This window comes from Archocentrus centrarchus, chromosome 11 (genome assembly GCF_007364275.1).
Source record: "Archocentrus centrarchus isolate MPI-CPG fArcCen1 chromosome 11, fArcCen1, whole genome shotgun sequence".
Classification (NCBI taxonomy): domain Eukaryota; kingdom Metazoa; phylum Chordata; class Actinopteri; order Cichliformes; family Cichlidae; genus Archocentrus; species Archocentrus centrarchus.
This window is the reverse complement of record NC_044356.1, coordinates 11,692,718-11,709,068: the sequence shown is the minus strand read 5'-3', so window position 1 is coordinate 11,709,068 and position 16,351 is coordinate 11,692,718. Positions and strand designations below refer to the sequence as shown.

The window sequence follows — 16,351 nt, the reverse complement described above, 5'->3', positions numbered from 1 at the left end:
AATTGTAAGGTGGTGGTTCGATCACTAACTTCCAAAGTACCCTTGAGCAAAATACCCGGAGTTTCTCTCCAAAGTGTTCGTGCTCCTGAATGAAATATGAAAGCACTGTTTACCAAATATTAACAATAAATAAATAAATACTTCCACCAACATGACTGCTGTAGGTTCCTGCCACACTTTCAAAGTCAGACTTTTTGGAGCGCAGTTTTTCTTAATTCAATTTAATTCAGTTTTATTTATAAAGCGCCAAATCACAACAAACAGTCGCCTTAGGGCTCTTTACATTGTAAGGTAAAGACCCTACAATAAGTATAAAGCAATAAATAATTTCTAAAGCACAGATAAGCAATGATTTTACACATACACACTTTTCCATGCAAAAAGCTATTTATTTTTCAGTGTGCAATTCAGTGCAATGATAACGCACTCCACACTGCTAATAAAGACTAAGTGTAAGTGGCTGTTTTCATTCAAAGCGATTAAAAATCTTATTGACGAGTAAACTCCGCTGTACGAGCACGTGCTTGGGAACCAAAATCCTCTCGAGGTGTTAAGTAAGACCGCGCCGACACCGGGTTTCATCAGAGAAGAGCAGCGAACTTGAAAGATTTGGAAATAATGCCACGCGATAACGCAAGAGAAAGGGGCGCACGGCACTTCTAACTTGATTGTGTAATCACTGAGTGCCGGCTGATCAGAGGAGGTGGGCGGGCCCCGAAGAAGTCAAGCGGTACTTTGAGCTGTGCTCAACAGTGAAATCCTCCATAATCAGTCAATGAATCAAAGGTGAATCTGGGGTTTTTAACACGAAATAATCATTAACGTTATAAAATTCATAAGAGGTTCACCTGGCATTATTTTGTTTTAATATTTTACCCTTAATATTGCCTTGTGCCTATTTTGGACCCCATGCGCGCTATCACCTCCCTCACCATCCTCCAGGCTCGCAGCGCTCCGGGCGGCTCTGAGTTTGCACACGGTGCAAAGTGTTGGTCACAAGATTGCATCAAAATCTTTGTTGCTTGCACCCCGGTTTGTTGCAGAGGACATCCAGCGGCTGTTGAGACGCTTCTCAAGAGGAAACAACAAAAGATCTCAGAAAAGGATAGCGAGAGGGAGAGGAAGCTACAAAAAGACGGAGCTATAATTAAAAAAAATTTTTTTTATTCTATTACTTTTCTGAAATACGTTTTTGTCTTATTCTGAGCATTTTCCCCACTTTGGGAATTTTCTGTGAATAATATCTGTGAAGACACCAGTCATGTTTAAAAGCAAGGATCCAGAGAAATTTCACCTGGTGACAGAAGCCAAGAAGACATACAGCACACCGGCAAGGTAAAACTTTAAAGTTTGTTTAAATAATATTTAAAAAAAAAAATTCCCAAAACATATAAGTAAATAAAAGGATTCTTAAAAACTTAATGGTTATGTAAGTTTTGGTGTTAAATGAGACTGAAGAAGCATTTTGTCAAAATTTCACTGTGAAAAGTGGGGCATCTCTCTCAGTTCTCGTGGTTGTGCTGCAGGCAGTATCTGCTCACGGTCCACTGTGACCTGTTGGTTTTCCACACGGAACTGGTTTGGTCCTGGGGGGGTGTGTGTGTGTGATGGGATTTAGCTGTGCGCAAACGTGTATCTGATTTAGCTCATTTAGCTGGCTTTACCTTTGCCTAACAGGGAGGTGTGCACATGATACAGCAGCACATCGACATACTTTAAAACACTTGTTAATTACTGTGATTGTTTCTTTGGGGTCCTCTAATGTTAATATTATTATCGGGCTGAGTTACAAGTCGGTTACAGCCAGGGGAAACGACCCGGAGCAGCGTTCAGGTGTTGTAGTTATTGCCGGTGTTTTTCTATGTAATGTCTAATATCTTTGTTTATATTGATAAATAGGCTGGAGTCAACAGGATTTAGGAAGGGGTTGTATGTAAGATAAAGAAATGACCTGTTTTGCAAGTATCTTTAAGACTCTGCATTATTGTACCTACTCTGCTCTGCATTATAATCAATCCAGACCTTTTTGGCCACTTAAAATATCTTTATGGAATTCTTATATTTATTTATGTTGCTCTCTTGGCCAGATCTCTCTAGAAAAAAGACATTTTTAATCAATGTCAGTGAGACTTTTTAAAGGATATATTTTTAAATAATCAAATCAAATAGAACTTTTATGTTATAGTTGTTGCAATTTCAGCTGCTAGATCTCTCTTTGTGGAAAAAAAATATATTTTTTAATGTCAGCCTTGGTTGAGATTCACTTGTTTATTGTAACTTGTGAGCCTCCAGCTAATAAAAGCTGTTAAGAGTTAAACTCCAGTTTCACGGGTCCTGCATTTGGGTCCTACCCTTCCCACTACACAGCTTAACCGTGGCACAAACGCCCACTCTCTGGGTAGGATTTCCTTTAAAGGGAATATTATTGCATTTTGTGTATTCATTTTGTTTTCTTTGTTCTTTTTAAACATAATTTAAGAAGTTTGTTGTGCAGCGAAAATCAGATGAGGGCTTGATTACACAAACATTATCTAAGAGTAGGTAATAGATAATGAGTATTGATTTGTAAATAACTGGACATGAATAACTTGAGTTTATTATATAATATTATACTGCAGTATATTTCTAACTAACTTAGGCAGCTCATTGTGTTTCTCTTGACAATACTTTCTTTAAAGATTCAACACATTTTGGGGTCAACTTGAAAGAAAGGCAACTGTGAAGATGAGATCAGAGTTCAAATGTGACACATTTGGATGCAAACTACATATAATGTAATATTTAGAATCCTAAATGCTGCCAATACAAACAAAGACAGTGGAAATGTAGTGGGTTCTGACATGTGTTTCTGATGTGTGTAAACATGTTTGTTTATTCCCGATATTGTCACATTGTTACTTATTGCCAGCAGATTAGACATGTGACCCTCCCGTCTCTGGACAGCTAATTAGGCAACTAAACAGCAACTAGTTCTAAAGACCCAGCACTGAAGTCTGAATTTACATATGCATATCTATTTATCTATGCTACCCTCTCATTGCATTTATTCTGGTTTTGTATACCCAGTGCTCCAAACCAGCAACCCTTACAGAAAAATGGCACGGGCAGCATTAAGCACTGCCATGACAACAGCCGAGCACAGGAGGACCGAGCGATAGAGAGGAAAGTTGCCAGGAAGAGGCTGTACCTGGTTTCTGTCATCTGCCTGATTTTCATGATTGGTGAGATCCTCGGTGAGTCACGCTGATTTTCTGCTTTTCTTTTCTCCATTGCAGATTTTTCTTTGTGGTAATCCATTTGTTCTCATTTCTTCAGTGTGTGTATCACATGACGATAGCTGATGTTTCTGTTTGGTTCATTTGTCTGTGCTGAGGAAACCTGAAAAACCACCTATCCCCCTGAGGTTCCGGCGTGTTCGTTTATTAAACAGAAATTGGACAATAGAACGGAATAAGGAGTCCAAATATTAAATTTAATAAAGCCATTTTCAAACAGTTTACAGATTAATCCGGGTCAGAACTGCATACCATACTCGTGTGAGATGGCATGAAGTACTGGCACTTTCTAATTCAAGTTACAGTTGTCATATAGTCAGAGCATATCAGTCTTGATTACATCATTTACAAAACAGAATGTGGAAAACAGATAATTTCAACAACAGGGTGACCTCGAAGTCTCCATTTCTATCACTGTGTAGTCTTCATCAGTTTGGCTCATTGTACAGTCAGAACACAAAGTTCATGATGACACAGAACATTATAAGCTTCTGTATTTTTAATCAGTAAAGTTATTTTCTAGACAAATATCTCAGGGAAGTAAACGTACATAAGATATATAGGTGGCATATACTATGAATATTCCAACAATCCCCCTTTTGACCTTAGACATTTCTAAGGTCAACTTCACCAGCCTGACCTCGGGTGGTCAGCCAGGACTGTATTGATGTTAAAAGCCAGAAGAGGATTCTGTGAAAACTAATCTTATAGTATTGTGATTGTGAATTTAGCAAAAGTTAGACAGGGTTTAATAATGTCATACAATAAAGTCATACTTATAATGGATGTACCTACTTTCTATACTTTCTTATGGCCTGAAAAAACAAAAAGAAAACAAGCATTAGTCTTTCATATGTCAATCTTGTTCAGTGAAGTGGATTAGCATTTAAATTTAATCAGTCCAAAGTAAATCCTGCATATAAATTGGCCCACATGACAAACAGTAACATGAAACAGTCACTATCTAATAATTTTCTTTCAATTCATTAAAAATGTGGATTGCATCCCTTCAGGATCAAATCCAGTTCTAATCGATGAAAATCTTTCTCCAAACATAAAAAAAAACAATCACTGGATCAGTGCACAGGTAATAGTTATATATGTATGCAGCCTTCTTTCAGCACATCGTGCTCATATTGACCAAAGCCATGGATGTTCAAACCACAGTATTCAGCAGTTGTCACTGGGAGATGCATTCCTGCACCTGTTTAGACATCAGCTGTTCACATCTGGCCGTCATCCTGGTCAGTTTCCTGTTAAAGGCTCATAATGTCTCCGGTATGATCTCAGGTACCTGTGGAAAAAGTCCAGTGAAGAAATTCCGATTTCTCCCTTTCAATTAAACAAAATACCATGAACTGCCGGTCTTGTGGGTCAATAATTAAATTTGCACAAACTAAAACAGGACATCAAAATGCCCATAAATATTCTAAGGATGTATTTATTCAATGGCTTTTATTATAAATCTTTTATTTTGTCAATCAGCCTGAGAAATTTTCATATACCAGTGGTTTACTAATTTACTAAGTAAGTGGATTCAATCCACCAAAAGTGAACCTGATTTAATGCACCTAGAGTTAAATGTCAGATCAAGCAAAAATATAATTTGAGCTTCTGTCTGTCTATGAGTGGGTGAGTGTGAGTGAGTGAGTGTATGAGTGAGTGTGTGTGTGTGTGTGTGTGTAAGCTGCTTCTTCATTGCAAGTGTTTGTGTTTTGTTTTGCAAGCTCAGTGTCAGCTGTCTCCTTTTTCATCCAATTGTAAAGTTAACTTTTGCATTTTGGTCTCAAACTCATCAGAAAATTCAAAATGCAAATGAATATCCATAAATTAAAATTTGACACACCTTCTACGTAAGCTGGAACAAAAAGAACACAAGAAAACAAAAAACAAAACATGGGATGATTCTCAAAATATCTAAAAATAATCATTTTAAAGTTCTCTGATCTTAAATAACTCTGTCTATAAAATTACTGTTCAATTCTGACTCCTTTGGCATGAAAATCTGGGGAAATAAAATATCTTAGAGAGATCGACAGTCAAAATCATTTCAAAGTATTACTGGACTCAAAATTATATTTATTCTGTTAGGGTCTGTACCTAAAAGAAAAGCATAATTATGGCAGACCGTAAACCTCAAGTTATTAAATCGTGAAGGGGAAAAATGCATAACCTTGACCTAAAACAACATCAGCAGTTGTTACTAGTTCAGCAGTAAAATAGAGGCTTTAACTATTTTTTTCTTTTCATTTTGTGTAATTCTATGCTTTTAAATCTAAAACCCCTGCAGTAGGATTTTCACCACAAAACAAACTAAAAATAAAAATGTTATGGACAGTCTTTAGTCAAAATGTAGATACTTTTAGGGTCAGAGGTCATACTCACAACACCATTGCTTGTTGACCTTACATGCAGCTCACTGCAGGTTTGTCATCTTTGGTCGTCTAAACTGAAATCAGGGCGTGTCCCCCTGAGGCCTCATGGGAATTTATAAGAGAACAATAGTTAGTGTTGAAGGAAGCATTAAACAAATTATACTCTTGAAACCACAAAATTCTGGCCCCTGTGGGGTTGACCTTATAATAGTAGTTGAGTCATACTACTGAATATAGCATAACTGTAATTAAAATCTTGAAATCAATTGCTTTCTGCCTGGGAGTTCTTTGACCTTTGACCCTCTAATGTGTTCTTTCTTCACTGAAACCTATGACTGAGCGTGCATAAGGCCTAACGCTCCCCATGTCGAAGAGATCTCCTGTTGATGACTCTCCTCCTGGTCTCAGACTTTACACAGAGGTCAAGGGTCAAGAACTCTCAGGTCACCTGTTTGTGAGATGGTTGGCCTCCTCCTCCTTGAGCACCAGGAGCCTTTTTATATGAGTTTATGGAGCTGTAAGTCTGTTCAGGAGATCTTAGGATGAGCTTCAGCACCTCGATCTGCACCACTTTCTTTATTGGTAGCTGATCAGTTCAGTCTCCTGTAGCTCCAGTGATGTTCAGGCTCCTGTTAGAATAAAACTGAGAGATTTTCATTAGTTAAATCTTGAACTTTCTGCTGGTCTGTCTCCCTCCTTTGAGACTTAACTCTGTTTGTCTCAATAATTTACCTTAATTTAGCTTACTTATCAAAAGGGCAAACTGATTTTTATATTTTTAGCTTCTGGGATTTTTTCCTTTAATGCTGGATTCAATATCAAATTGTTCAGACACTCAAAATTCAAATGTTCTCTGCTTTTCTCTAAATCTTAGCTTTAAACAAATCTACCAAATAAATGTAAATGCACAAAAGAGTAAATCGGGAACTTGTATTCTATCCTACATGGGCCAACCAATAAGTTTTTTAGTTCTCTATATTTTGCTCTGTAGCAGAGCAGCAGCTCAAAGTTTGGCACTTTGTTTTGGGTCTCAAATTCGGCTGTTTCACAAAGTATTTGCATGCACTGTTTTTTTTTTCTTCTAACCTTTCTTTTGAGGTTTTACTAAAACCAAGTTCCTCACGAAAACTTTTTCTTGAAATTTAACAACAATCTTCTGGAAAAATGACCTCTAATAATTTGCAAAAAATACTTCAACCTGAAATTTTCAAGGCATCTATTTTAGTGACTTTGTTTCTTCATTATTTATTTTTAAAGCAATAAAATCCTGACTCCCTTTTTTTTTTTTTTTTTTTTTTTTTTTTTTTTTTTTGATTTTTAATTTTTTTTTGTCTTTTTATCCATCTGTGGTCGGCTTATCTCTCATATGTATCAGAAGCGAAACCTTCCTTCTGAGAATTTTTGACCATCATTACCTTATCAACAACCATCTCAGCCCAAATTAAAGGAAAGAAAAGAAGAGAAAAAACTTAGAGCTATAACTCATCCACACACACGACTTCTGTCTCTCTGGCTCGCACTTAGATTCACACACACACACACATCCTTGAGATAAAATGCACACACACACACACACACACACACAGCAATGCTAAAACCTTGGCACCATTCTCTTTTCCTTTTTTCTTCCCCACACATAGTGACACACACACACACAGCTATGGATTACAAAACAACTAATATTGACCACTGTAACATTGTCCTGTTCCTTTTAAACAACAAAAAATAACACCATACAAATTCACCTCAAAATATTTTGTCCTTATTTCCTATTTCTCTCTGAAACATACATGACAATACAAATACACAGCAGTACTCAGTCACACAGACAGACATGTGGAGGCCTCCTTACACACAGACACACATTCGAGCATCCATCAGTTTTTTCAATATTCATTATTGTTATAGATTTTTCTTTCCCAAGTGACCTAGTTTTGGGATTGCTAGTTAGTTTCTGACCCAAAGATCAAGTTTTACCTGATTAAGATGGAGAGATTTCTCCTTTAAACTTAGCTTTCAGCTTAATATCTGTGCTTGGAAGTTTACACTAAAATAATTTTACATCACCATTTATTTTGAAGTTTCACCCTCTTTTTAACCGGAGCCCCTTTTCTACACCCAGTGTCATCAGTCATTTTGTCAGTCAGTCCAAACTGCAAGAACAAAAACAATATTAGCAAGGTACCATTTATATTTTTTCTTTTTTTAGGATTTTTTATTTTTATTACAAAACTCTTTTTCTCTATCTCTTTATTTCTTTATTTCTCTGTATTCTTTTACTTTTTCTTTATTCTCTTTATTCTTTATCTCTATCTTTTGAGGCTTTTAAAGGGTTTTAGTTGCTTTTATGGATTTCTGAGATCAATGTTCATGAAAAGAACCGCGAAGACCACCAGTGTTTACTCTATCAACTTTTCTACCGGGAGCCGTAAACAGACGCGTCACTGTTACGCCGCTCAACTTTCCAAAGGATATGAGTAAAAAACAAATGTTCTGCTTTAGATTTCAGAAAAAACCAAAGGCCCTCTAAACCTAAAAACCCCCTGAGAAGGGCACTCGTTCGGTCCGCTGGCCAGACGGCCCATGGGCTCATCACCGTCCGACTCATTTTGCCTATATTTCTTTACTCTTTTAAACTTTTATTCTTTTCACTCTTTTCTTTAACTCTTTTAAACTCTTACACCTGTGTGAAATGGCTCGAATTACACCGTCCTCCTGTCATACCACCAGTGACCATAATTTGATGCAATTCAATATGCAGATATTTAGAAAAGGTTTCTGCCAACCTTTAGGTGGAGATCTCCTGGTCACTGATAGAGTCTAGAAGTCAGTACTGTCTCGGACTCTCAAAACAACGATTACCGGCGGCCAGATTCACTCCTTATTCCCAAGAAACTCAAAAAACATCTAAAAATGAAAAACATTCCTGTTTAATCACGTCGGGGTCACCATCTGAGGAAACCTGAAAAACCACCTATCCCCTGAGGTTCCGGCGTGTTCGTTTATTAAACAGAAATTAGACAATAGAACGGAATAAGGAGTCCAAATATTAAATTTAATAAAGCCATTTTCAAACAGTTTACAGATTAATCCGGGTCAGAACTGCATACCATACTCGTGTGAGATGGCATGAAGTACTGGCACTTTCTAATTCAAGTTACAGTTGTCATATAGTCAGAGCATATCAGTCTTGATTACATCATTTACAAAACAGAATGTGGAAAACAGATAATTTCAACAACAGGGTGACCTCGAAGTCTCCATTTCTATCACTGTGTAGTCTTCATCAGTTTGGCTCATTGTACAGGCAGAACACAAAGTTCATGATGACACAGAACATTATAAGCTTCTGTATTTTTAATCAGTAAAGTTATTTTCTAGACAAATATCTCAGGGAAGTAAACGTACATAAGATATATATACGTAGGTGGCATATACTATGAATATTCCAACAGTGCTCAGCCGGCTCTCACACCTTGTGGCCTGTTCACTTATTTTCCTAAATTATATATACACTCTGCACCTCTAAGAGTATAAATCTGTCATTACAGCAGTAAAGTACCAAGTATTTTATCCATTTTAGTAACCGTCCTGACTCTGTCTTTCTGCAGGTGGGTATTTTGCAGGCAGCCTTGCGGTGATGACAGACGCTGCCCACCTGCTGGTGGACTTCACCAGCTTCATCATCAGCCTGTTATCCCTTTGGCTCTCCTCCAGACCAGCGACCCACAAACTCAGCTATGGCTGGCACCGTGCAGGTACAGCATTACAGGATGTATCGACCAGTTAGATTTTAGTTTATTTCATCTTTTGTCATGTCGGGCTGTGTGACAGGCAGGGATGGACCCAGGTGCAGGACTACGGAGACTGACATAACTAAAATGTGTTTGAGATGAACACCAAACCAAAATACAAAAACCTCTTGTGAACCAAATGTAGCGTAATCCAAAAAACAAAGCAAGGCTAGACAGGAACACACACTCTCTACAACAGGCCATAATCAATGACGCAACAATAAGCAGAGAAAACACAGGACTTAAATACACAGGAGGGCTAATGAGGGAAGTGGAAACAGGAGGGAACACTGGTAAACCAAATTACACTGAGACAAGGAAGCAAAACTGAACACACTGCACACAAAACAAGACACTACCAAAATAAGACAGGAAGTAAACTGACGCTTACTAACAGAAACGTAACAAAACAGAGCTATACAAAAGGAACAAAACACTGGGCCCCAGGACCATGACATGTTTTCTTTATTTCATTCCTTTGCAAACTAATTTTCACTAACATGGCATGCAAAATGAGCGGGTGTCACTGCAGAGTAGCAGGGCTTTCATTGCGGTATGCCAGGGGATACGTCCTATAGCCATACATCATAGACTTCAGTGTGTGGATGTTATTTTGACTTACTTGTCTTCATGCTGTAGGAGCGTTGTCGACTTGTAGTTTAGTTCAGTAATCAGCGCAGATCTACATCTACACTCGAGCTTACTGTGTGCATTAAAAAAATAAAAAATTCTGTAACTAACTGCATATTAAAGTTTGAGCAATTTGGAGTTGTGGTTTGTTATCTAGAGCAGTTTCCAGCAGTGTGTATGACTGCAGCTCCTCTTTCTCTCCATGTCTCTTATTAATGCAGAGATCCTGGGTGCACTGCTGTCTGTTTTCACCATCTGGCTGGTAACAGGAGTGTTGGTTTACCTGGCTGTGGAGCGCCTCATCAGTGACGACTACACCATCGAGGGAAATATCATGCTCATTACCTCTGGTTGTGCTGTAGTGGCCAATATTATGTGAGTAATATGCGCACACTTGATTTGCCTTTGAGATTGTGATTTGATTAAAGTCTTACGGGGAGGAGGACTGTACTTTTTGAGAACTCTTGAAGAATGTTCTCTTGTTTGTTGCCAAAATCCTTGCATAACTCTGCTCCTTCTCTTAACAGCATGGCAGTTGCCCTTCACCAGTCTGGCCACGGCCACAGTCATGGCGGGCTCAGCTCACATGGGCATGGTCACAGTCACAAGAAAGCAAAAGACAAGAATCAGGTCTCAAACAGCATGCGCTCGAATGATGACTGTGTAGACATAGAGGAAAATCATGCTGATTATGGTACGCTCTAAGTACAGAAATCACTATTTCCCCACTTTAACAGAATTTATTATGCTGTTAGATAAGTGGAAGAAGATGAATGGATTTTAATGTTATAAGCCATTATGCTCACATTAAAGTGGAACATAATTAATTGTATAACTGGCTTTATTGTTACTTTTTTCCCTGACAGGACAGAGAGCTCAGCAGGCCAATGCAAGTGTGCGAGCAGCGTTTGTGCACGTGTTGGGAGATCTTCTCCAGAGCATCAGCGTGCTCGTCAGTGCCATCATTATCTTCTTCAAGGTAACACGCCATTTATCTAGTGTTTTTTTTTTTCTAGTCTTACCAGAAGCCACGTTTAACCACACATTCATCAGGTGTGTTCTCCTTGCTGAAAGTACTGGGTTTAGTTTAGGTGACGTTTTAAGGTTACATCATCACTTACATTCTGGCGTTGATGACGTAGGCAACCTTTTCCTCTTCTTTCTTGTTCTGTGAAACAACAATTACTTTAAGTGCCTTTCAAAACCAGAAAAAATATAGCTACAAAGCGCTTAACATAATCAGCAGAATAGTTTAAATCAGGTCATTAAGAGTACAAATGAGAACAAATAATGCAGCAAGATCTATAGGAAGCTGTTCTGAGGAACGTGCCTTCACTTGTCAATTGTTTTTTTTTTTTTTTTTTTTTTTTTCTTGTTTGCAGTGCTATGCAAACAGAGATAGCAGAAAGAAAGGTGATTTAATTGACTTTGAGCACGGCATGGTTGTTGGTGCCATGTGGGCTGGTCTGGGCAGTATTTCAGAATCTGCTGATCTGCTGGGGTTTTTCCCACGCAAGCATCACATGAACGTCTCTCGGTGGTGGTGTAATGATGTAACAACTGAGCATTGTTTATACACCACAGCCTACCTGAGTATATTTTCTGACCACATCAATCCCTTTATGACCTCAGCGTATCCATCTTCTGATGGCTTCTTCCAGCAGGACAACATGTCAGAAATCCTATCAAACCGGATTCTTGAACATGACAATGAGTTCACTGTAATCATTGTCGTGCTTGTCAGAGATTCACAGTTAAAGTGTGAAGGGAGACGCAAAGAAGCAGTAACTGAATAATTAATCCAGGGATACAAGACAACAAAAATTATATATTTTTTACTAAAACAACAAAAGGTAACTCAAAAATGTTAACGTGTCTCTCAGTTTATGTGTGCCTGAAGTTGAAAAACTGTATTTTAACATACAGTAACAAATTCTTGTTGGGCAGTAGATGTAATATCTGATAATGTAAAGATAAAACCTAAACGGTTGAAAACTTTCAAACTACTTGAAGTTATTCCTAAAGTTGTGGCTGTTATTTCGATCATTATTAGTTTGAATTTTTCATAAACCCAGTTGATATTGTGAGTCTTGTGCAGCATACAGTGACAGTCATTTAATAATTCCTGTGTTATTGTTAGCTTCCAACACTCAGTATTCTCAGTGCTAAAAACCGGGTTCCCCGGAGAAAAGTCGAGCAGCACAAAGTCGGGGCTGTTTCCAGCAGGAAAGATGGAGCCATGCTCACTGTTCAGTCTGTCTGCAGAGTCCTTTGTGACTTCAGGGTGTTGTAGATCTTTTCCCTAGACAGCCATTACTGCCAAATTATAAGCTCCTCTTATATAAGACATAATTAATTGTCACTGTCCCGTGTTCCTTAATGAGGAGCAGTTGGGACTTGTTTTTTCTCTGTGCAGGTTTTTCTGCTAAGATACTGAGCTCTACTAAACACAACTTTTTCAGAACTAATGGTTGTATAGCAGTGAGTGTCTCAATTTAAAAAGTCAGCATGGAAAATTGAAGGCACCAGTAACTGTGTTACAGTTTGCCTCAACTGGAAAGCAATTTTGGGTCAGCTCCTGTTGGTTGTAAACATAAGTGACCTAACTAATATTGGTTAACATATTCCTGCTATTACTCATTTTCTATTTTGTGCTTTTCTTTCAGCCTGAATATAAGATAGCTGACCCCATCTGCACATTTGTGTTCTCCATACTGGTCTTATGCACCACCCTCACCATCATGAGAGACATCCTTCTTGTCCTGATGGAAGGTGAGGCTGTTATTACTAAATCAACCCTCCAGTACAGTGTTAATATATTTTTAAGTGGAATCACGGTCCGTTTTTGCGTGTTCTATCTGTGCATCAGGTACTCCATCGGGGGTGAAATACAGTGAGGTGCGAGACAGCTTGTTAGTGGTGAAAGGGGTCACAGCGGTCCACAACCTTCACATCTGGGCCCTCACCATGAACCAGGCTGTGTTATCGGCACATGTAGCCATAGGTAAGAAGAAATTAAAAGAAAATGCTGCTTTCCCAAAGTGCAACCTGCTAGATGATGTTGTTGCACTGCTAGTCCCGTCAAAATAAATTCAAACTTGTGCACCCAGTTCTTGTTTTCATCAGTGACCTATGAAATGCTGCTATAGACTGTATATAAAAGATGGATGTAGACACTGGCTAGCAGCTGGTCAATCACACATTAACACATACCTCCTAAATTTTTCCTAAAGTTTTGAGAATGCATTTTGAGAGACCAGAAAAACATCAGTGAAGTGTTTTAATGATGTCATAAAACACTTGGCTGAACAAAAGAGACAAAGGGTTGTTTTCCATGAGACTACTGTACAACCAGACTTTGTTTTGCATCCTCTGCTGGCCGTTAGAAAGGATGCAGGTTTAAGGCACTTCCTCATTAGCTTCACTTTTCAACCCAGAAGTCACATCCCTCTTTTATATGTGGTCCATGGGGAAGACGATGGATGTTTTACGAGGACATACACTATGTAGCCAAACTGCATATTTCTCACTGAGGGTGAGAAATATGCAGTATTCCGCACTCAGCTTTTTAAGTAATGTGAATACACCATCTGAGTATTTGTAGAGGACCTATAGCCATACTTGATGGTGTAAATGTAGTTACGCACTCAAAATAGTGAGTGCAAGAATGTGACTGAGTCTAATGTTGTAAATCTGAGCCTGAAGCCAAAAAAAAAGCTCATGGATACAATATAAATACAAAATCCCTTTCTTTTCCGCTCTCCTCCACAGATGAGTCAGTGGATGCTCAAACTGTCCTCAGAGAAATGACACAGGCTTGTTTTTCCTCCTACAAATTCCACTCCGTTACCATTCAGATGGAGAGGCAGTCCGACCTGAAGCCTGACTGCATTTTGTGTGAGAACCCCAAGAATTAGAAACACCAGCACAACAAAGCCAGGATTTCTCTGCTGTGGTCTATGTGGTGATGACAATCAGTGGTGCTCTTGGGGACCATGAGGGCTTTTGTTTTACTGTGACATTAGTGACAAATTTGCATAACTGTGTCTAAAGTGCCTTTTTGTTTTTACAAACCCAAAGAATAAGACCCTAAGATATTTAGAGCAAAGACGGTGGCTTTGAATGTAAACGATTTTAGGGGAAAAGCAAGTGTCAAATTTTTATCCTTTCATGAGCATCGTTTTCTTGACTTGTTTTTGCTTTTTAAATGTGTTCATTATGAAACTGAAATCACTGATGGAACAAGTCAGAATTTTATCTCAAAATCTTGGGACAGGGATTCAGGGTGGTGCTGAAGTTTTGTATTCTTTTTTTGAGCGTTAACTCACTGTATTGACCTCAGACGTCGGATGCAGACCATCATTTGCACATTCTACCGCAGTTTATGCACGGACAGTTATACCAGACACCTGAGTGTCATTTCATACATGATGTCAACACTTCTTCTAACTTTGCACAAGGAAGTTACAAGCTGCAAAGAATAACTCAATAAAATATTCATGTTTTTCAAATACTCCATATTTTGAATTTTGCTCTCCATGTCAGTGGCACAAGAAATGAATCCATTCTCTTGAGGGGTATGCTGATTCCCCATTAACTAACACCCACCTTTTTGACCTTGAGCCAATTTGCAGTTTTTCAGCAAACCTCGGAGACCATTTTGTGTACCGTGGGCCTCTGTCATGCTGCAGACACTCAGATATTAATGGCTTGTGTGAGTCTGACCTTCGTCTACCCACCTGTATCCCGCAGTGTGAGCTGTAGGCGTCCTGAGCTTCAGTGGCATGGACAAGGTCATCATTAATAACAACTGACATGTAGCTGGTTGGTGCCAACTAAGTCATTAATTTTACATTTGTAATGGACATTATTAATTGCATCAAATAGTTTAGAAACAAATTAGATTAAAAAAATTTTTTTTTTCTCCGTATTAAACTTCAAATTCAATTTTAACCCTTTAACACATTGTCTCCACTTTGTTGACTAGTAACTTAACAGTGTCAGTTAAGTCTGCACACACCTCATTCAAAATGTTTTAATTTTAGTTTTTAGATTTCCCAGAACTAAAGACCTCCACACAAGCACATTGCATGTTTTGTTTTAAGCAAAAAGTGACCGCTCCCACTTGGACACTGTTGAAACCACCTGTCCATTATTTTTAGAAGTAGAGCTCACTAGGCCTTTAAGGTCTTCTGCTCGAGGTTGTTACTGTTACTTTCTAGATTTCGAACTAAATGATACCAAACATTTGAGGCAGTGGTTATTTCTCCCTCAAATGTTAAAAAGCAGCTCACATCCCACATGCTTACACTTTTTTCCTTCACTGTGCTTTTGAATGGTGTTACGAGACTTTACATACTGACATACTACAGATTTAAAAATATTACCAAAACAAACCAGTGCAACCTCAAGTAGAACCTGAACAAATGCAAATCTCAGACCAAGGATGTATGGCCTTTCAACACTGAGAATATGCACACAATCTACTATATATACTCCCATCCAAAAGTATTGGAATAGTGAGGCCAATCCCTTTATTTTTGCTGTAGACTGAAAACATTTGGATTTGACATTGAAAAAAAAAATTTGACAAAAAAAAACATCTCAGCTTTTATTTCCAGGTATTTACAACTGGATCTCATACAGACATACAGGTTCAGATTTTGGTTTTGCCTGTGCAGTGTGCGCATTTATAGTTACCAACATGGAGTAACCAACATGAAAACCAGAGAGCTGTCTATGGATGAAAATGGACCAAGCTCTTGCTGCAGCCGGGAACTGAATGGCTCATAACAATGAGCCAGACACCCCATACTCCCGCAGTACACCCCACAGGATACCCCGAGGGTCGTGACTTGTCCACAAGTCATGACCTGTCCACAAAACACATGTAGACTGGATGGACAAACTCCTGCGCACACTTGAATATCCTTGAGAGGATGAAGATTTGGTCCAGCATTCTGCAACCAGAGCAAAAACTGCATTGTTGAATCTGAGGTTTGACTAATGGCCGGACTCGCTTTCCCAGCACCCAGGCAGAGACCTTCCCGGGGAGGCCAAGGAGTTGGAGAACACCTTCTGGTTCACCTTCCTAAAGATAGGAACCCCAGTCTGTCTATTCAGAGGCGTGTCAATCAAGACAGCCCTACAACATTTAGAGCCTTCAGGAACTCAGGGTAAATCTCATCTACCCTAGAGTCCCTGCCACCAAGGAGTTTAACTGCCTCAGTGACCTCACCCCCAGTGATGTGTGAGTCATCCCCCTTCTCCCCAGACT

At 38.7% G+C, this 16,351-nt stretch overlaps 1 protein-coding gene across 2 annotated transcripts; it reads left to right on the top strand.

Moving 5' to 3' along the window:
- Window positions 1-909: 909 nt before the first annotated feature.
- On the top strand, window positions 910-14,587 carry slc30a8 (solute carrier family 30 member 8). Of its 2 annotated transcripts, none has more exons than XM_030741152.1 (9): window positions 910-1,335; window positions 3,067-3,233; window positions 9,262-9,408; window positions 10,296-10,449; window positions 10,602-10,768; window positions 10,941-11,053; window positions 12,741-12,846; window positions 12,944-13,078; window positions 13,846-14,587. In XM_030741152.1, exons 1-9 carry the CDS (start codon window positions 1,262-1,264, stop codon window positions 13,989-13,991), a joined length of 1,209 nt encoding a protein of 402 aa, XP_030597012.1. In that variant the 5' UTR covers window positions 910-1,261; the 3' UTR covers window positions 13,992-14,587. The 2 variants fall into 2 exon arrangements, with proteins under 2 accessions (XP_030597012.1, XP_030597013.1); XM_030741153.1 differs by lacking the exon at window positions 910-1,335 and adding an exon at window positions 1,684-1,833.
- Window positions 14,588-16,351: the final 1,764 nt, after the last annotated feature.